A 20988-nucleotide genomic window follows, 5' to 3' on the forward strand; every position below is an offset into this window, starting at 1 on the left:
AAGCATAGCTTAACCCCTTTGCCATAAACATTTGCAATAAACCTTTGCTATAAACTTATTTCAACTAAAATAAATGTACAATTATTTTTCAGGGTTGTTTTTAGTCAATCTTTTGGACCCAGGTTTATTTTTGTCACTTGCCTGGCCGTATATAAACTCAAACCCAGTTTAAACAATCGTCTTTGTTGTCAGTGTGGGTGTATTCAGTGTGTTAGGAGCCTTGAGCAAAGCTCATGTGCTGTGCAATATGTAAATAGTGTCAGGTAAAACATTACAAATGCAGCTGTAGAGCTCATTCTTAAAGGGGTCCTACTAAGAAAAAAACCTTTTTTCAGGCCTACATATATATGGTGGTCCTCCATGACCCAACCAAATCCTAGAATCAGGAGAGCAAACGGGTCCTGTATCGACTTTAATGTCCAGAAACACAACCGAGAGTCCAAAAATGACCAGATTAGGCTCGGTGCCTGTCACGTCCCGACGGGAGTGATTGAAAGGAGTGACTGACATCACCCAGCCCAAGTGTGAGAACGCCCTCCTCTGCCTGGATAAGGTCACGTTCATGTCAGAGGTGAAGTTTGTGTCCATGCTGAGGTAGCAGTGTGTGGTAATGTCCTGGCTGAGAGATACACAATGAAAGTTCCTCACAGTTAGTGAGAAATTTCCAGTGTTAACCAAACACTAACTAGTTAGTTCTTGGCTAAAGCCCCTTCCACACGATGACGGAACTTTTTGAAAACGCTGACGTCTTGCCTGCGACGAAAACCTCCGTGACGTCATATTTATGTGCCCGTGTGTTGTGACGACAAAACACGGAGGATTCCTATTGGATAAAATTTGACTCAATACTGCCACCACATGGTTTGGCATGCTTATAGCCGTCTTCGAAAACGTACTGATGCGTTTACGTGTGGACGGAGATTTTTTTGAAAACGCTGTCGTGTACACGCGAATCGTTTTCGATGCGTTTTTTAAAAAGCTGCCACAGAGTTGTTATGGTCAGCTGACTTAAGGTGAAAGTACGATTAAAGTAGAAAAATTATCGGTTTATTATTGAAAAAAAGGAAGAATATTAAGAAAAAAAGTAAGATAAATAAGTGCTAACAAAGTTACAAAGTAGAAGCGACTGGAGCCGGCAGCCCTGCATGTGCACGGTGAAGCAAGGCACCGCATCAACGTGGGGTGTGCGGTAAGTGTTGACAGGGGGAGCTCATTAACATTTTTATGGCCTGCCTAGACAAACAGGTCGTCTCGCCTGGAGACTCATTTCAGCAACTTTCAAAAGCTGAAATGAAGGACCAGAGATCAGTAAGGGGGCAATTCATTTTGAATAGTGTAGTTGCACGTCAGGCAGCTGTATGACATGAATTAAAAAGAGTATAATATGCGACCTTTAATTCAGTCATTGGTCACATTAAGAAAGACACAGACCAGCGAAATGGTACAGTCAAGAACATCCTTTTTATTCAATCAGGTGCTGCTCTTCTCAAACTGTGTTTTTCTCATTATGGAAAAGAAACTGTAATTAGCACATGCATTTCACCTAGAGCTCTGGGGGTGTTCTCCAAAATAAGTGGCGTTGCACTGAGTGTGTAGACAGAGGCATAAAGAGCTGGGAGAAAGGGGACCTAATTACACCAATAACCATACATGCTTAAGAAGATTAAAAAAAAGAAAAGAAATAAAGAACAGGACAAAAAAAACCCAAAACAGTCCAGCATGAGGTGGTCAGAGGAGAAAAAAATGGAGGGACTTCTCTGAATCCTCAAAAATCTGAGATCAGGTTCATGCTGGCTTTTAAATCTGTCAGATTGGTGCATTGTAAATGGCTAATACTGTTGGGGGTTTCACTGTGTGACACCCCCTCCATGAACAATAATACTTTAAACAATTAATCTGAATAAATGTGTGATATGTCCTGGAAATGCAACCCCCGTCTTTCAACCTTGTGCAGAACAAGGCAGCTAATAAGGTGCTTGTAGCGTTCATTTACAGTCCAAGGCATCCTCAAAGAAAGCCTAAACGACAGCATACCCTGATAGTAAAAAAATCATTTCTAATGAAAATGAAGCAAAAGAGGGGGAGAGGGAATAAAACAAAGCCAAAAATAAATAGCTAAAACAAAAGAGCAAAGTGTTATCTTATTCAAAGCAGCCCCTTTCCAACAACCTAAAGCAGTTAAACCTCTTCCGCCCAATCCCCTGAACCCCTGCCATCCTCTCCTACCCCACACACAAAGACACCCCCAAAAGCCCATCAGTGTAATTTGTTCACTTACATTAGCTGTTGAATGGAGAAGCCGAAGAAGATGGGTATGGTAATACAATGTGAAGCATACAGACAAGAATAACGTGAGCTAACTGCATTCTGCTCAGACAAAAAGTTTTTCTGCTATTTTTTCACCCTCCAAACAGCGGAGAGAGAGAGAGAGAGAGCAGGGGAGGGAGAGAGAGAGAGAGAGGAGAGACGGAGAGTGACGGACACACAGTTACAGACTACTCCAGTGTCTAAGAGAAAACAGACAGTGGAGACAGAAGGGGAGGAAAAAAAAAAAAAGAAAGCTGAACAAGAACAAATTTTTTTGCCTTTTCAAAACATTTTTTTGTCATCTTTTATCAATAAAAAAAAAAAAAGAACTAATTCACATCAGTTTCCTTTTGTTCACATATACACACTCATACACACACAAACACGCACACATTTATTAATATGTGTGTGTGTGTGTGTGTGTCAAATACATACATACACATATACGCATATATATGTGAACAGAAAGAGAATATAGCGGTACAATGGGGGGGGGGGGGGGGATTCATTTTGAGGCCAGAGGGAGGGAAAATTGTCTCTGAGCATTGAATAGGCGTTGACCTTTGACCTTCTTGTGGCACTCAGGGGCAACCTGCTACCTCACTCTTTTTTGGAAAAAAAAAAAAAGGGTGTGGGGGGGGCAATGTGGATTACAAAATGGAGTCTGTGAACAAAAGGCACTTTTAAGGGACAACCTTTAACTGCTGGGAAACTACACTACAGCACAAGCACTATAAGAGTAATTTACAGAGGAGGGGGGTGGGATAGGGGAGAGGCTCTCCTTTCTGTTTGTTTCATAAACGGTTCCGTTCTCGTATTTCTGACACTTTTCTCTTCCTGTCATCGGTTTGGACACAGAAGGTCTAACCTTTCATGGCATGTGGATCCCAACAAGAGCTGCTCAGTTTTATCCAGATTGAGAGTCAGAAACATGGTGAAGTCACCATGGTAACAAGAAGTTTTCTGGATCCGAACCCATCTTTGTCCTATTTTCATGTTAATGTTGTGACACGTGTGCGTGTTAAATTGAGAGGTTTCTTCTTGCTGGTGAGTTTCAGGCGGTGCATGCGTATGTTATGTGAAGTGTTTCCTGTGCTTGACGGTAAAAGTGTATTCTATTCTAAAGGTTGAACCAAAAGGCCTTTTGCGTCACAACCTTAAGGAGTCGGAACCTCTCCCCCCACTCAGTACAAATAGAAGAAGAATAAAAATAGAGAGGAATAATGCTGTGTCCTAAATCTTCTGTTATTCTTGTTCATTTACAATATTTTTGAATGTACTTTATAGTGTAAAAGCACCGGTTTTCATCGAATGACAGAGATAAAGTTTTTCTCGAGTTGTGTAGATTTTTTTTTTTCCTTCAGCCCTCCCACATTTTATAAACAACCGATGACACATAAAACATTAAAAAAGAGACAAAGGAAGTAAAAACAAATGCCCCCAACTTACAAAGACTAGGATTTTTCATGGCCCTCTAGTTTAGAGTCCCGGAGCTTACGGACTTGAAACAAATACTTTTTTTTCTCTTTTCTTCTTTGCTTTCTTAAAAATCTCTAACAGACAAACACAATGATCTACCCAATGCATTGCACGTGGCTCAATCGACACATATTTTTCAATAATAATACTTTCCATCAAAAAACAAACACTTTTTTTTTTTTTCTTCAAACCTACTGTTGATTTTTGACATGTTCATCTAGGTATTATAATGCTGCACTGCAGATGGCGATGGCGTGTGTGTCGTTTGATTCGTACTGGAAAAGTGTTGCTGAAAGGGGTTTGTGGGTGTTGGTAGGTGAGAGTTCAGAAAATAACTAGACTGCCAACCAGCTCATGTAGTAAAAGTTAAAAAGGAGCGTATATCATAAATATATATGTATTAGATCTCTCTCTCTGTCTTTACAAAATGTCCTCTATAAAGATCTGTCCTAGGCCAATGGTTTCCACATGCATCACCGCTACCATTCCCTGTAGCTTCAGCTTATATGTGGGAAGAGAACCTGAAGTCAAGTTTATTACTAATTGCATGAAGGGAATACAGAGGCACTTTCATATACTGTTACAGTCTTGATATATGGTTTTAGTACATAGAGCTAATGTCACTAGAGAGGCTAAGAACAGGGCCTCAGGCCTGTTTACTATCCCTGCAAAAAAGAACCAACAGCTAGGCAGTCCAGTTATTTTTTGAGGCCGGTATTTGTTGGATTGTGTCATGATGAAATCAATACAGAGAGCAATTTCAATGTGAACATTTGCATAACAAAAATATCTCAAATTTAAAAAAAAAAAAAAATCTTAAGTGAATGAAAAACCATTAACAAAGGCAGTTTGGAGAACCAAATAAAAAGGCTTCCCTTTTTTTTAGTTTGTGTCAGGTTTTTAGTTGGTGTGCATTTTAAGTGTGTGATTATGTGTGTATGTGTGTGTGCTTGTGTGTGTAGTCATCTGAGATTTCTTGTATCACGACTAAGGTAAAAAGGATGAAGCAATGCAAGGGATGCATGTGATGAGCTGTTGCTGTGCTGCCAGTACGTTAAAGACTCCAGGTTTGATACTTAACACGCTTCTACAAATGAAAGACAACTGTTATGACATGCAAGAGAAGATAAAACCATCAAAGTGAGACAAAAACCACCCCCCCCCCCAAAAAAAGGAAACTGCAAGAAAACAAACAAACAAAACAAAATGACAGCTAATAATATGAAGCTGATGTTGCACAAGCGTTAATGTAAATTAAATTTTCTGTCTATGAATAACAATAAGATGATATGAATGGTTGTGTGACAGCCTATTGTGAGGCAGATGCCCTGCATGTCCTATATGCAAAGTGTGCATGTGTGTGTTGTGTGTGTGTGTGAACGTGCCCATGTGTGCTACGTGTTTTGGGGCCTTGGCTTTAATGTTAATGCAACCACATGCCTGCAGTAGCAGACAGCCTTGACTCTGTTCGCTTTTCTGACCACTGATGTGCAATACTATTCATCCCTTATTAAAAATGTATAGTGCATAGGTGAGGGGACGAGCAAGCACATTTAGTTAGTGTTATGACTGTCTGTCGTATATCCCTCGCTTGCACTTGTGTCATGGCTATCATTACTCCCACTGCAGGATGCCCTGATACTTTGACAGGTAAACAAAGACTAGCCACTTAGTGCATATACGTAACACCATCAGATGATGTCACCATGATTGGCCAATCAGAAATAAAGAGGCTCAGAGCTGAGCGAATGAAGAGTTAGAGTGTGGCAACATGCAGGCGTGCGGCTACGGCTACAGATGGGTCATGGGCAGCACATTGAACTGTAGGTGGGGTGGCTACTGTGTGTGTTTATTCATTTATTTATATTTTGGTGGGGGTAATCAGAGTTTCATGGGGAAATAAAATTACATAATAGAGTGCAATTTAGATGCCAATCTTTTTAACTTTCACATCCGACTTCCTCATTTACCACAATTTGCTCTTTTTTGGATCTCCTGGCCGATGCATGGAGTTTCATTGAGGACACAACAAACAAAAAAAAAATTATAAAAAAAACAAAACAAATGCATGATTGGTCATTTGTCAGTTTGCAATGTTGTGTTTCCTTTCTGACATTTCATGGTGTACGTGAGACAGTTCCTCATCTTCCTCTTTCTCCTCCTTTCATTCTGAGTCTGTCCATTCAATCTTATTGAAGCCTTCTGCATGAAGGGGGATGATCGCTCCTGTTCAAACTATATTGGACTGCAAATCCTTGTCGGTTGGGGTGAATTCTGTAGTAGTACTTTGAATAGTGAGAGAAAAAGACCTTTTAGTGTCAGCAGTCTGTTCTCAATCATCGACAATGTTTTTGTTTTGTTTTGTTTTTCTCAAAATTTCCAATTTTCGTGACGCAATTTTCACTCTTGGTTCAGCGAGGCCTTGTCAGAGAAACCAGGACTGTGGAGGAGACAAAGAAAAAATTAGTCTCCAAATGATCCAGCGCATTTCATTTAATTCCAAAGGTTTTGAACCACATTCTGCATTATAATAAACAAATGTGCACACAAACCAATAAACCAATGAATAAATGTAAATGTCAGTAAATACATACACTGTATATACATACAGGTGTGAACCCAAAAATCATCTTAATATATAAACTTCATAACGTGGTGTTATAAAGTAGTTTTAATCTTGAAGTTTAATTCGACAGATCACTGATTCATTAAAAGAGGAAAAGAAACATTCAGTCATCTTCATAGTCACTTCTTCTGCTTTCGTGGGTCACGGGGGTTGCTGGACCTTATCCTTGCCAACTTACGGGCAAGAGGTGGGGGACACTACGGGCACATCGCTGGTGCACCGCGGAGCCACACAAAAGACAAACAGCCACTCACGCACACACTCAAACCTAGACACCTACAGACAGACAGAACTTGTCCTAAATTGCATGTTTTTGGATCTGGGAGGGAGCTGGAGAACCTGGACAGAACCCACGGGGACACAGGGAGAACATACAAACTATGCACAGAAAGGACTCCAACCCGGAACTTTTGAGCTGTGAGGGTACGCACTGCACCACCACGCCTCTGAGAAGAAATATGTCTGCCAAAATCTTTTTACATTTTTTTTAACAAAACATTCCATTTTTTTTAATATTCTGGGATAGTCCTAGCTTTATAGGCCTTGGGGGAAAAATGCTATTTGGCTGAACTGCACTAAGTGATTGCTGATTTCAGGTTGCTATGTTTATTATTATGATATTGACAAGAGTTGGAAACCAAATATATGGGTACTCCTTCATCCACTAGGTGGCGAACTACTACCTGTTCCTGCTATAATTTACAGTACCTGCTCAGCTCAGCTGTCCTAAACGCTTTTGACAAAGTTACTTCCTCACTCTCTCCACTTGCTGTTGTAGAGAATATGGATCCACTTAAAAACAATTGGGTCATTGGCAGCAGTTTTTTTAATTTTTTTTTATCTGCTTAGGATGCACTTCCAGTGAGCAAATACAAGACGTAATTGCTCTGTCATGCCCTACTAGTTTATATGTAAAGCGATCCTCCTGACATGTCTCTGGGCTGAGTGGTCTCAGTCTACCCTGTAAAACTATTGAGGGCAAAGGGATCCAGTTTCTCAGTTTGATAAGAGGGCAGAATGTATTTTTTGGCACAAGACGATCTGTTCTGGCTGCGTATGAGATTCCACAGGCCTCTGCCCAGCAGGAGCTGTGAAACACCCCACCTTTAACAGTGAATTGTTGTCTCCCATCATAGTGAGTGTTTCATTTCCCCTTTGACCTCAATTCATCCGTCGCTCTGTTTCCCTCCTTCCTACCCATGCATCTTTGGTGTTTGTAAATAACTCCTCTTCCTGGCTCTGACTTCCCATTACCTCCTTCTGTTTTCCTCTCCCTCTCTCTCCCTATCTGGCTCTCCCAATGTAATTCTTGGCAATGGAAAGTGACCCCCTCTTTCTAACCCCCCATCAAGTCCAAGTTCAACTGTCTATGACATCATGTCTCGTTGCTGTGGGCAACCAGACAGCCGGGACGTGACTGTGGAGTGCAGCGAGCTTCAACTAACTCCCCTTGCTCTCTTTTTTTCCTTTGGTTTTTCTCTGTCTCCCCTACAAAATTCTACTATCTCTCACTTTCCTCCTGCATGGCAGAAGTCTCACCACCAGAGAGCTCCTCAAACCAGGTTTTCACTTGCTTCTTGTCCCGACAGCAGCAAAAACTCGCTCCTTCTGTCTTGGCTAGTTGGCTAGGAGGCGGTGAGGTGGGCTGGCAGGGTTATTGTCGGAACCTCTCCATATGTCAGAGAACAGCAGGACGGGCAGAGACTTCAGTTCCTCATTCTGGCTAGGGTTTTTTACTGATCTACTAGGCTCAGCTAACTAGGAGCAGTTGAGACCAGTGCCTTGGGTCATGCTGTGTGTGCCGTAAAAACCCAAAAGAAATGTTCAAAGAGGACGTAATTCAATAATATTTGATAAGCCATAGCAGGCGTTTGTAAGCATTTGGAACATATGTCAGCCGTTGTAAAAAGCTCTGTTGTTTTTTTTGGGGAGAGAAAATGAGGAACAAGAGTTTTGGCACAGAGGTGAAGGCTATGTGCGTGTGTGGGTGCATACATAAATGCATACGTGCAAACACATTTAGATGGGGTAGAAATCCCCTGCAGTGCCAGGGCTACATCTGTGGGAGAGCGGTGCAGGTGGGGAGCTCAAAAATACTTTGAGAGGAGCAGCGGAAGAGGGGCTAGAGAGAAAGGGAGGGAGAGAGGGCTGCTGATGCATGAGGGGAGGCGGGTGTGGGGGGGGGGCGGCGAGCAGTCGAGCAGAGCTTTGCTGAGGAGGAATGCAGATTGTTTCCATGTGTGGGGAGGACAGGAGAGCCGAGTTGGCTGCAGGCAGGTGCGGTTAGCCCCTAATGAGAAAAGTTGTGTTGGTGATGGAGGAGGCCCAAGACACTGCAGCCCAGTGGCAGAGTGCAGCCAAAGCTGAAACCACAATGTAGTTCACTGCTGGCCTCACACGCTGCTCTAATACACACTGCGGGCCTTAGCAGAGATAAATCAACACCGCTGGAGCTGAAACTAACTGGCACTACTTTCACTCACTGTGGGAAAATACAGCAGTACAGACGCTGTAAACCAATACTGAAACGGAAGGCCTTGATATACGGGTAACAGTTTGCGTCGGTGTGGGTGGGGAAGTTTTCAAACAATTATGTATGTATGTACTGTGCATGTACAATAAGTTACATATTTGCTTCATGTCGTCAATGATCACGCATACGTACAGTACCGTCAGAAAATTTTTCTTTGACACACCTTTCCATTCACTTAAATGGGTCGGCGTGTCCAAAACTTGACGCTGTAAAAACATGATTTTACCACAACAGTTGGATAAGTTAGATTTTCATGAGTAAATGAAGGTTTGAAGTTTATTGTTGGAAATACTGCATTTTTTTTGACAAAACAATTTAAGAGGTTTTAAAACACATCACATTTTGTTCATTAATGTATGGAATTCATTCATTATTTGTGGATCTTCAATCTGTACACTTTCCTGTTTTTTGGAGGTGTTAGTTAAAGTTGAGTTAACTCAGCATCTACTATCATACTGACAAAATCTTCTGTTCTTGTACCATTATTGTAATCTCTTCAGGTAGAAGGATAATACTGAGGTATTGTACGAGCACAGCTCAGTAACACGGCCTTCGATCCGGATCACATGCTTGTCCCTTTCAGCCAGAAGATGCCCACGGTAACGGAGAACGGTACAATATCATCTACATGCAGCACTGTGCAGAGTACGGCTGGTAGCAGGTAATAAAGCACAAGGAAGGAAAATACATAAAAACAGAGATGGAGGAGAGAGAGAGAGAGAGAGGGGGGGAGGTGGATGGGTGAATGTTAATTAAATGACGGTGGGGTTTGGCGGGGGTACCTGAGTCTGCTGGGGGATATTCAGAAAGTTGTCCCGTGTTCCGATGCCGACAAACCGGTTGGGAGCTGTGGAGCCTGGCGTGGAGTATGCTATAAACAGAAAGAGAGTGTGTACATGCTTTTATAAACACATATACACACCGAGCTCATAACAGTGTTGGATGTGCTCGTTTTCATTGTCAGTGTTTTGTTTTTTTGTTTTTTTAAATTGTATTACTCTAATGCTCAGACAATGATGATAACTCACTACTAGATGAATTACTGGGAAGAGACAGTAAGGGTCAGGGGTACTGATGCCCTATTGGTCCCATGGATGATTTATCAATTTTGTGGGCAGGTGTATTAGACATTTAATCTGCTTTTAACGAGGGGATGTCTGGATTAACTTTATTTGACAATATGATTGTGCTGTTTACACAGACACTCCTCAGCAGCCCCTGGCTGCTGTAAAAAAAAAAAGCCCCCGTGATCCCAGAAAACCACTGAGGATTCACTGTGGACTTAATAATAAGGTGCCCAGTGGAGGAACTTCATCATCAGGGGAAACCAATCCTCCACTTACATTTAATAGGGTACGAGGAGCATCTTGCCTCCAAAGCGACATCATTCAGTGACTCCACAGGATCAAATTTAGGGCAGTTGTGCTCACTGGACTCCTGTACTCTGCATGACTTGATTGAGGTTGAAGGGGATGGGGATGTGTGGGGGTTACAGGGCTCTCGGACTGATGCATGAGTGAAAGTGAGCATGTACAATATGTATGCCTGCTTATATGACTGCAATCACAATATCCCGAGATTCAGAGAATAACGTGGAAGGAGTAAAGAAAAAAACAAAACAAAACAGTGATAACAGTCACTGGAATGAAAAAGGAGGATGATATTTATTTCTGTAGATGTTCAAATAGAAATAAAGTGACACGATCTGACAGACTTGGAAGGAGGGGGAGGGAAGGAAAGGTTGATAGGACAAGAGGAGGAGAAAAACAAAAACACAAGAAGGAGAAGGTGCCCCGGCTGCTCCGTCCAGTGCCCCCTCATGGTGTGCCTCTCCCATGGCCCGACTCTCCCACTGCACCATTCTGGGTGAAATCAACCAAAGCCTCGCCGCTCTCTGATGACACTCCTTTCTCTCTCTCCCCCAAGTGTAGCACAATTTGGACAGGTTTGATTAGGTATTATCCTTCAGATTGGATTCTTCTTGTTTTATTATGATTTTTCATGTTTTTGTGCTTCTCAACATGTAATTGTTGTGACATTTGTGTGAAAGTGGAGAGGGGATTGGGTGGGTAAAGTGAGGCATGATGTTTTGTTTTGTTTTTGGAGTCCACGCCAACTGCCCTAATTTTGTTCCCTTAAAAAGGAAAAAAAGAGAGATATGAAGGAAAAAAAGAAACAAAGAAAGGAGGATACGAGAATATAGCAAATAACTAAAAGAACAAAGCAAAAAAGAAATGAGATAAGAGGGTAGATTGTATTGATGTTCTGACAGACAGACATGCAAAGTCTGCAGTAATCAAAGGCAACGTGCACAGGGTCCTGCTCTGCTCTCCTCTCCGCAAACTACAAAAAACATCAAATAAAAGGGAGAGAGACTGCACTGCCTCTTGCAGTGCTTGCAGGAACCAGACACCAGAGTAGGAGAGCGAGAATAAAAAGCTTTAGAGGAAAAAGAAAGTGGAGTAAAGAGACTGAGGAGGCTTGCTAAGACATTGAGAGGCAAAGAAGACTAGAATCAGAGTTACAGAGGAGCTTGAAAGGGGATCTCTGGCTTGGCAAAGGCGTGGCTTCTACCTTAAGAGAATTGGATATTGCTAGTACAGTACAGTACAGTACAGTACAGTACAGTACAGTACAGTATAGTACACTATGTAACATGATGAAAACTAGAGTGAAGATCCTGAGGCAGCTGACTCCACATGGTCAGCTAGACTATGAACAACTATAGCAGAAGCCAATGTAAAATTCCCAGACCTGTGCCATAGTTGTTCAGTTGATCAGGAAGTTATTAGAAATAAGGGGATGTCTACATTGACCAAATCGTTTAAAGCCAAACAAGTTTCATTACTATTGCTTTGAAAAAAAGAACAAATTATCTGCCAGCAAACCGCTATCCAACTTACTGGAGCCTGAAATTGGATTGGACTGGCCTCTACAGAACGTCTGGGTGGAGACTGGGGCAGTAATGGGCGTTTGTGGAGGGGACAGGGAGTTGGGGGTGACTTACACGGAGATGCGGGTGAGCTGAGTCCGCTGTCAGTGGGCGTGCTGATGATTTTAGAGTCGGGCATGGGGAGGGGCACAGGGCGTGCCACGGGGGGTGGCGGAGGCAGCAGGAAGGAGCCCGGCATTTTGCTCTGGCCACCTCCATTAGGCTGCAGACGGACCATACAGACAGGGTGAGCAGGACACCCGAAGAATAATACAGTGCACAGGGAGCCAGACACACACACACACACACACACACACGCCCGCACACACACACACACACACACACACACACACACACACGAAACACAATCTCACACACAGAGTCCATGTAAGACTAAGAAACTCAGGTACTCTACATGTAGACAAATGCCAAAAATCTCCACAAAGTCGTCTTAAGTGCAACCAGACGTTCACAACTACTCAAATGAAGGGACACAAAAGATCAGAAACATACAAATTTATACACAAATTTACACAACGGAAAACAAAACACGAAAGCAAACAAACAAACAAACAAACAAAATAATATAAAGTCTAGCCAAATAATGAGAAAAATATAAGTGGAAAAATTGTTATTGCTGTCAACAAGTAGGTAAGTATGTAAGTAAACAAATCAATATGTCAAACAAATAAACAAATACAGTCAATAAATTGAAGTTGTCCAAATAAACATTTTATTATAACGCAGTGCGATAATTTAAAAAGAGAGAAAATCAGTCATGAAGAGATGGTTGTGTGTGTCTGCAAGGGTACAGTATGTGTAATTTCAGGAATAATGTTAAATTCAATGCGTAAAATGATGACGATAAATGAAAGGACAAACAAAAGGGATTGAGTGGTTTTAAACGTGATCACAAGGCCAAGTTTACAGTAGAGGTTTACTATTAGCACCCTGTACCGCAGTTGAATGCATGCTGAACTCATTCAGAAAGTCATTCTGAAATGCCACTGGTGCTACTGAATAAGGCCTCATTCAGCCATCAGCAAGAGTGCAGGCCACCGGGGGCTTTACACAAAAGAAAATTCTGTGGTAAAAAGATGAAACAACCTGCCGATCCTGACCAACTACTTGATCTGAGCTTCCACTATGTTTCATGGAGCCTCAGACAACAATCTGCTGCTCGGAAACGGCACCAGCAGTGGAGGAGAAACACTCTGCACACTCAACATCGATGGTAAAAGCCTCTCTAGTAGAGTTGTTGATACAGTTCCAGGAGTCACAAACTGGGTGCTATCTAGGCAGCGTTAACACACCAAATGATGATACTCTCCCAGCTGTGTCCTCCCACACCGCCACACGATGCGGTGATAATCACTGCAACTCCTAATAGAGTGTGAATGAGGCTCAATTCTCACAAACCTCAAAAAGGCCTCAGAAATGTTCCTCTACGTACCCCAGTCGCCTCCCCCCACTTGGTTAACTCCTCATCAAGAACCACTGAAAGCATTTCAACAATTATTTTTCTATTCTCCACAGTAATCACATAGAATTTGAATTACTAAATACTGTATGTTTTAAAGTATTATATATATAATAATGCACATTAAAATGTACCTTTAATATTGATATGAAATCCTCACTTAAAATGACAGCATGTTAAAAGACCAGTCAGCTTTAGCTCCTCACAACTCCTCAAAATCCACTCCCTGCTGCCAGTTTCACCCAGAATGCATCTACCTTGAAAATGCCAGCCTTTCAGGACTCTTTTCTATTTTCTTCCTACCCCAAGCTGAGCATGACTTCATTGGTATATAGTGTATGTGGTATCTATCTTTGTGTTCAGTATTTGGTAACTATCAAGACTCTTTTACGGCACATTTGTTTGCCTCCTTCTGTTGACACACTTGCCCTTACATATTTAAGTTTGTTCTTTTAACAGGTCTGAGCTGACATGTATTGTCAAACCTGTACACCAAACAAGTGATCTAATGACTAAACAGTTATTTTGTATACAAAAAATTGCGATGATTTCTTTTGTTGTCCATGACTTCTCACGTGCTTCACATTCCCCCTTTGAATCCGTTTTTCAACACTCCTGCTGTCGTCGGAACACTTACCTGTGCGCTGGGCTGTCCTGGGCTGTCGGTGCACACAAATTGCACAAATTCCTTAAGTGGATCCTGGTGGTGATGGTAACGTATGGTGGGGTGGGTGAAGTATGGGCTGGATTGCTGGATAATAGAGGAAGAGGGGAAGTGCAAGGCTGAGGCTGAGGCACGGGGACTCCCTAAGGAGAAAGGTAGAATTGGGGAAGGAAACAGTGATAGGAAAGGAGGACCAAAACAAGGAGAAATAGTGTAAGTCTTATTGCTTTCCTGTGCGACAATTTAAGGAACACTACACATTATAACATTTATTGCATCAACATGCACACCTATGGCAATGTGTAAGACATGGATATGCTTTAACTCATCACCAACATACTGTAGTTGCCGTCAAAAGTTGCAGCTTTGGATTTTTATTACCATCACACAGAATAAAGAAGTGGTAACAGACTGGATCTGTACTGGTCACAAAGCATTGACGTTATCCCCTACCTACTGGGAAACTAGTGCCCCCATTCATTTTTAAAATCAGCCCACAAGATTTCTGAGTACCTCTGGTACCCCTGACATCACCACCCATTGCACATTGCACACTTTCACAGTCCCATATATACTGTAGTATTTTAACAATAATTTCTCCCTTCTGCTTCCTTTCAGTTTCTCCCTCCAACACAGACACCCACACCCACACAAACAAACCACTGGGTTATGAATGTACCACACACACTTTCCACTTTGGTTTTATTGCTTGTCAGTGATGTGTAATCAATCAGCAGCGTATCCTGGCTGTGTGGTTCTGCCCAGTAGTTTGAAGCTTGAGGGAGAATCTCCCCTCCACTTCCAACCAACCACAAAATGCCTCCCATAGACATTAGTCAGCCAGCCAGCCAACCACAAACACACACACACACACACACACACACACACACACGCACACACACACACACACACACACACACGCACACACACACACACACACGGCTCTACTGTCTGACCTCCACTGAGCTTCTACAGCTTTGGCAATTTGGCTTACCAAACTTAAAAGGCAAGCTGCTAGGTGAGGGGAGCCTGGCGAACAAGCATCTGCGATTATGTCTGTCACCTCCCATCTCTTGTGTATACTCACAAAACATGTCAGTGTGTTCATTGTTTCTGTTCTGTAACTTTCTCATCCAGCATGCATTTCGTGTTTTTGTATCCATATGAATTTTATGAGTTTGTTTTTGTGCCCATATCAGGGTTTTTATCTTGCTAATGTAGACTCTATATATGAATGCTTTGCTACCTCTTTGTATGTATATTATTGAGTGTCTGATGTGCGTGTGTTTGCACGCACAAGTGCATGTTTGCGTGTGTGTTTAATCACTATCATAATGGGGGACTCTCCAGACTGGTGTAATCAGACAACAGACAATCTGGCAGCTCTCCACTCCAGTCCAGAGCCAAAAACAGGACATTAACCATACAGTCCTTACCCCTGAACACCCATACTCACTAGACCTACACAATGAGCACTAACAGCTAACAGTCCATTCAAGGCAAGTCATGAGTGCTTACTGCTTCTTTCCTCTCTCTACCCCGTTTCTCTTTTCACCCCCATCTCCATCCCTCCCTCCCATCATCCTCCAATCTCTTTATAGAATCAAGGCCTCTAAGGGACGATCTATTTGGATGGCAGCCACTGAAGAACAGAGAGTCCTCCACTAGTGTAAATTTACACATGCATATGTGTATCTGTGTATGTGTGCACAAATGCAGATATACACAATGTCAAAATGCAGTCTGATTATAGCTTCTCTGTTTCAAGAAAACCTCTTAGCGAGCCATCCACACACAGTTTTCAGAGTGTGTGAAGTTATATGTTGAAACAAATAAACCAGAGCCAGACCCTCACACCGTAACTTGTGTACAAAACAGAACAACAAAACACGTATTTACAAATTAATTCAAATGCAAAAATTAACTTAACATAATGAAGTATGCAACTAGAAAATGATGTTTATGTGATGATGTAAGATCTACCCTAGAATCTATTTTCTGATTATAAAGCTGCTCCATGAGTAAACATTAATACATTGCAGCATGGGAGGGTTTTGAGTCCAAATAACCTTTCCATGGTCTGGTTTGGCTGTGGACCATACAATCCTATTGAGAAATGAATGGAATTAGTGGGTGAGATAAAGAGAGGACATGTTTTTTTTCCTTTGAAAAGTGCGACCGGCCTACAGGGACTTGTTGGCATACTTGAGATCCTGGAGACTTTGGGAGTTCGACTGGAGACGAAGAAAACATGTCGGTTATCCTTGAGGACCAAAAAGCTCATGTGAGGACATCTTGCCCTTTGTGCCTTCAATGGAACAAGACTTCGGAAAAACTGACTGTAATGCTTCATTATTGAACAGTTTTATACATTGCACCTCGTATTTGCACAAATGCATGGATTGAAAAATAAAGGCCTTAAAGCTCATTTTAAAACCCTCATTTTCTATTAAAAAAAATCGTCTTCTATAAAACGAACACACAAATCAGGTGGTGTATCTGAATAAAATGTGTGATTTTTTTCTTTTTACAATAAATGAACACATCTCAGCACACACACGCAGCTCACTAAATTTGAATATTTGTCAGTTTTAATGGAAGAAAAAACATTAAAATGGATGCATGAAGCTGTAACACATGAGAAAAATCAGTCACAAAGGCATGGATGGAGCAATGGTACCATGCAATGACAACAATAAAACACAGAGATGTTGGATGGATTGGTGGAGAGAGGCTGAAAGAGAGAGAGAGAAAAATTTATGCCAAGCCATGATGATAGAGGTAACACTGAACAAGTGAAACTCTGGAGGCATATTGCAGCTCAGCAGCTGCAAAAGTAGAATATTAAAGTTTCATTTTGCTTTTTCAGCAAGAGCTTTTGGGATTTTCATCATTTTCAAGCATACAATTGCAGAATTCCTTCATTTCCAGAGGAATTCGTCGGTGTAAATAAGGCATCCGTGATCAGGTATGAGACTCCCTTTCCTTCTCTCTCTTTTTCAGATTATAAATGGGGGATTGGGATTCGTCAGGTTTATGGCAGCGCTCTCACCTGGTCTCACTCCTGCCAGCACAGGGAGCGGGTGGTGTGTGAACGCCATGCGGGGAGACCTCGTCTGGGAAGTCAGGGCGTTGAAATCAAACTTCCCCGGCTTCTTAAGTGAACCAGGCGAGGACAATCCTGGCAAAAAAAAAATGGGATCAACAAAAAAAGTGGAGGAAGAGGGAGGAAAAGAGAGAGGTGGATTTAATTAGGAAAATGTTTCTTATTTATCGGCTACGCTAAAAATGTCAATTTACTTTTTGATGAAAGGGACAAACAAAATCCTTACTCTCTAATTAGATTGCTTAATTTCAGCATATTGATACCTGTCCTTTCAGCTGTTGGCCAGCAAAAGAGTCAAAGGATGGTAACTCCTTCGGATATATTCTGTGTAATTCCCAGCTATCCGTTTAATAAAATATTATATAATGAGAGCGTGAGAGCAAGTCTTCAAGCGAAAGGGGAAAAGAGCTTAATGTGAATACGGTCTTTTTAAAATAGCTATAATAAGCTCTACTGTTATAATGTCTCATCTACAGTATTTTCCGCAATATAAGGCGCACTGGACTATAAGGCGCACCTTCAATGAATGGCCTATTTTAAAACTTTTTTCATATATAAGCGCACTGGATTGTAAGGCGCACTGTCTGTTTTTGAGAAAATCAAAGGTTTCTAGGTGTGCCTTATAGTGTGGAAAATACTGCATTCCTCTCTCTTTCTCTCTCTCTTCCAGTTGCTAAATGCAGGCTGTTTCTGCGTACGACCCTGGCCACCATCCAGCCACGGACAGCTAGTTTGGGTCTGGCTTCATCGAAGCTCACAGGCTGGCTATACGAGAAGAAGGCTTCATTCAGAAATAGCACACACTGTACAGTATGGACACAGCAGCTGCTGAGTGCGAAAGACAAGCAGACGGAAAGAGAGAGAAGACAGAGGGAAAGGGAGAGAGAGGCGAGAAGAATGTAGGAGACATGAAAATATGCGAGGGAGCGACAGAGCAAATGTTTTTGTTTTTCGACGCGTTGCTCTGAGGACATGTATGAAATTGGAATGTCATAACATGTTGAATATGGTTATTATCTCTCTCACACACATTCACTCACTCACTCACTCACACACTCGATGTCTGAAATGAAAGCATGAGCACACAGAAGAACAAAGACCCCCCCCCACCCCCACCCTTACACTTCCGCCGTATTTACCTGATAAAGCAAGAGACTTGTTTTTATTTTCTATCGGGCTTTCTCCTAATCTTTCTAACAAGTGAGTGATGTGATAATGCTCTCACTTGAAACTTTTTTAGACTGTTGTTTTTGAAGTCTATTTATGTGGCCCCTCAGCATCAAACGAGGCATTAAATACGATTCCTCCTCAGTTCTCCAGCTGGAGACGTGTGAAAGTCTATGGGAGTGTGTGGGCGTGTAAAACCTTCCCTCCTTGTGTGAAAGAGTTAAGTCTCATGCAGGTGGGAGTGAATATGTGTGAACCATTTATATCTTTAGCAGACATATATTTCTTTTCTTTTTTTTTTTTTTCCCCCACTGTAGCAGGAGTCTGGGGGAGTATTGTGCTGTCAGACAAATTCCAAGCATGAACACAACCCCAATCCCACTTCTGACAGCAATAGTTAGCAATGACTGCTATGACAGTCACACTGGTGGGAGCAAACTAGAAATAAGAGCAGTTTACAGACACTCAAGCAAAATACGGCCACAGGATGGTAGGGCCAGGACATATTTGATTTTTTTTTTAGATTTAAAAGTTTAAGGAACAGAATCTCCCATTAAATCATCTCAGAAAAATAGTTATGTGCTTTTATTTTAGAAGAATAAAATTAATCTGGAGCCAGCAAACAGAAAAGAGGGAGACTGACATCTGTTAATAAAGGAGGTTAAAGCACCAGCATAAAGTCGACGTAAAAGACAATTTTCACGACTTCAGTGATGGTGCAATGGTCTGATATGTCTTGAAAATGTTGAGTGTGTATTTGTGAGTGCCACAACTGCACTGTTTCTTTTCTTGGCAAAGCCTTAAAATTTCTCTGGCAACAAATCAAGCGTTCCCATGATGACCCTTCTGTCTCTTTGCACTAACAGGCCTGCCACCAGATGCGCCTCTGAGCCACGCAGACACACACACGCACGCACGCACGCACACACACACACACACACACACACACACACACACACACACACACACACACACACACACACACACACACACACACACACACACACACACTTGGAAAAGACAAGATAAAGGGTTAAACAAGGGAAGCTAAGGCAGGGGATTCTCCTCTCTCCTTTGCTTTAAACCCCATATCCGCCCATATCCCTCTATGAGCCCGAAACATTTAACTCTGAGCACCAAAAAAAAAAAAAAAAGACTCCCCCTTCCACCCACACAAGTCTCTGGTGTCTCAGGAAAATTCCACAATCATTTGGAACTAATATGAAATCAAATTTGTTTCATTTTCCTCTACTAACCTCACCCACCCCTCTCTGAGCCCCTGTGGAGCAGATGTCTCCAGCATCCTCATAGATCTCAAGGCTACACACACACAGAAACACCATCTGGGTTCATGCTTCAGTTTATATGCGTGTGTGTGTGTGTGTGTGTGTGTGTGTGTGTGTGTGTGTGTGTGTGTGTGTGTGTGTGTGTGTGTGTGTGTGTGTGTGTGAGTGTGTGTGTGTTCTTCGTTGGCTGTGTACACACCTACCATGTGTATTTGTGAGTGTGAGTGTAATTTATATGGAGACATCCATCTCCATACATCTGTGTGTGTGTGTGTGTGTGTGTGTGTGTGTGTGTGTGTGTGTGTGTGTGTGTGTGTGTGTGTGTGTGTGTGTGTGTGTGTGTGTGTGTGTGTGTGTGTGTGTGTGTGTGTATGTGTGTGTGTGCTCTGTTGGTTATGGACGGAGTCAAAGGAAGTGATGGTACTGGGGAGAGACAATGAGGGGCACCTGCTTGGGAGTGTTTTCTATCTCTTTAGAGCCTTCTCTTTGTTTGTGTAGTTTTCTGCCCCCACCCCCCACCTGGACAGGAATTCCCAGATGAGCTCCGCCTGTAGCGAGTGACGTCCTTTAGAAAATCACTTACACTTACTCTATCCATGCTGTCCTGTCCATCTACTTGCCTTTTGCATTTATTTCACTCGCACTGTGACAACTACTATTTCCTAAACCACAGATAAATTACAGAAGCTTCCTAATTTTTCTGACTCGCGTGCCATTCCCCACTTCTATTTGCCAAACTCATTACGAGTTGTAGAAGGCTGCATGTGTTTCGCTTTGGAAGGGAAAGGGTGGCGCAAAAGCCAAAGAGACAGAAAAAGATGGGAGGTGATGCTCTGGTGTGCTAAGGCATGCAGCCGGCTCTGTTGTGGCTCTGATGAACAGCTTCTTAATTACATTTTCAGCTAAGTGGAGCGGGAGCAGGAGAGCAGTCACTGAAGCTCGAATGAGCGTAGACTGGGGCAGAACATAACTAGGGCTTTTGGCTCCTCTATTTTGCATCTTGATAACACTTCTCACTCATTAGTTATCACCATTTGAGCACACCAAAGTCTTCTTCTCTCCTTTTGTGCCACTCTCTCCTCCCACTTTTCCATTCCAATTGCCTGTTTTCTGTTTCTTTCTCCTCCTTCTCTCCTTGGATATGTTCTCTCCCTCCCCTGACTCCCCTTCTGCTGTACACATTTTCAATTAGGCAGAAGGGAGACAGGGATAGAGGGTTGAAAGGAGAGCTATGGAGCAGGAGGAAGGGTTTAACACCTCTGATCCTCCAGCGTCTTAATGAGGGATTTGAAGCAAGGGAGCAATGGGGAGATGGAGGAATGGAGGCAGGGCAGACACCTGAACACCTGCATGGGTGGGGAGGCTGATGAGCATGTGTTTCAATGTGTGAATGTCTCAGTGTGGGAGG

The 20988-nt window shown here is 42.3% G+C and overlaps 1 protein-coding gene across 13 annotated transcripts in view; it reads right to left on the reverse strand.

Annotated features, from left to right (window-relative positions):
- Positions 1–1442: 1442 nt before the first annotated feature.
- Positions 1443–20988, reverse strand: part of LOC137600534 (nuclear factor 1 X-type-like) — a 100506-nt gene continuing 80960 nt past the window's right edge. For 3 of the 13 annotated variants that reach the window (XM_068322209.1, XM_068322208.1, XM_068322212.1), the window contains 3 exons: positions 17074–17202; positions 13995–14164; positions 10576–12100 (listed from right to left, as the gene is read on the reverse strand). In XM_068322209.1, coding sequence (XP_068178310.1) covers positions 11723–12100; positions 13995–14164; positions 17074–17202 — 677 coding nt within the window. In that variant the 3' untranslated portion in view covers positions 10576–11722. The other 10 variants (XM_068322221.1, XM_068322216.1, XM_068322220.1 and 7 more) reach the window with 8 other exon arrangements.

The sequence above is a fragment of the Antennarius striatus genome, chromosome 8 (genome assembly GCF_040054535.1).
Source record: "Antennarius striatus isolate MH-2024 chromosome 8, ASM4005453v1, whole genome shotgun sequence".
Lineage (NCBI taxonomy): Eukaryota > Metazoa > Chordata > Actinopteri > Lophiiformes > Antennariidae > Antennarius > Antennarius striatus.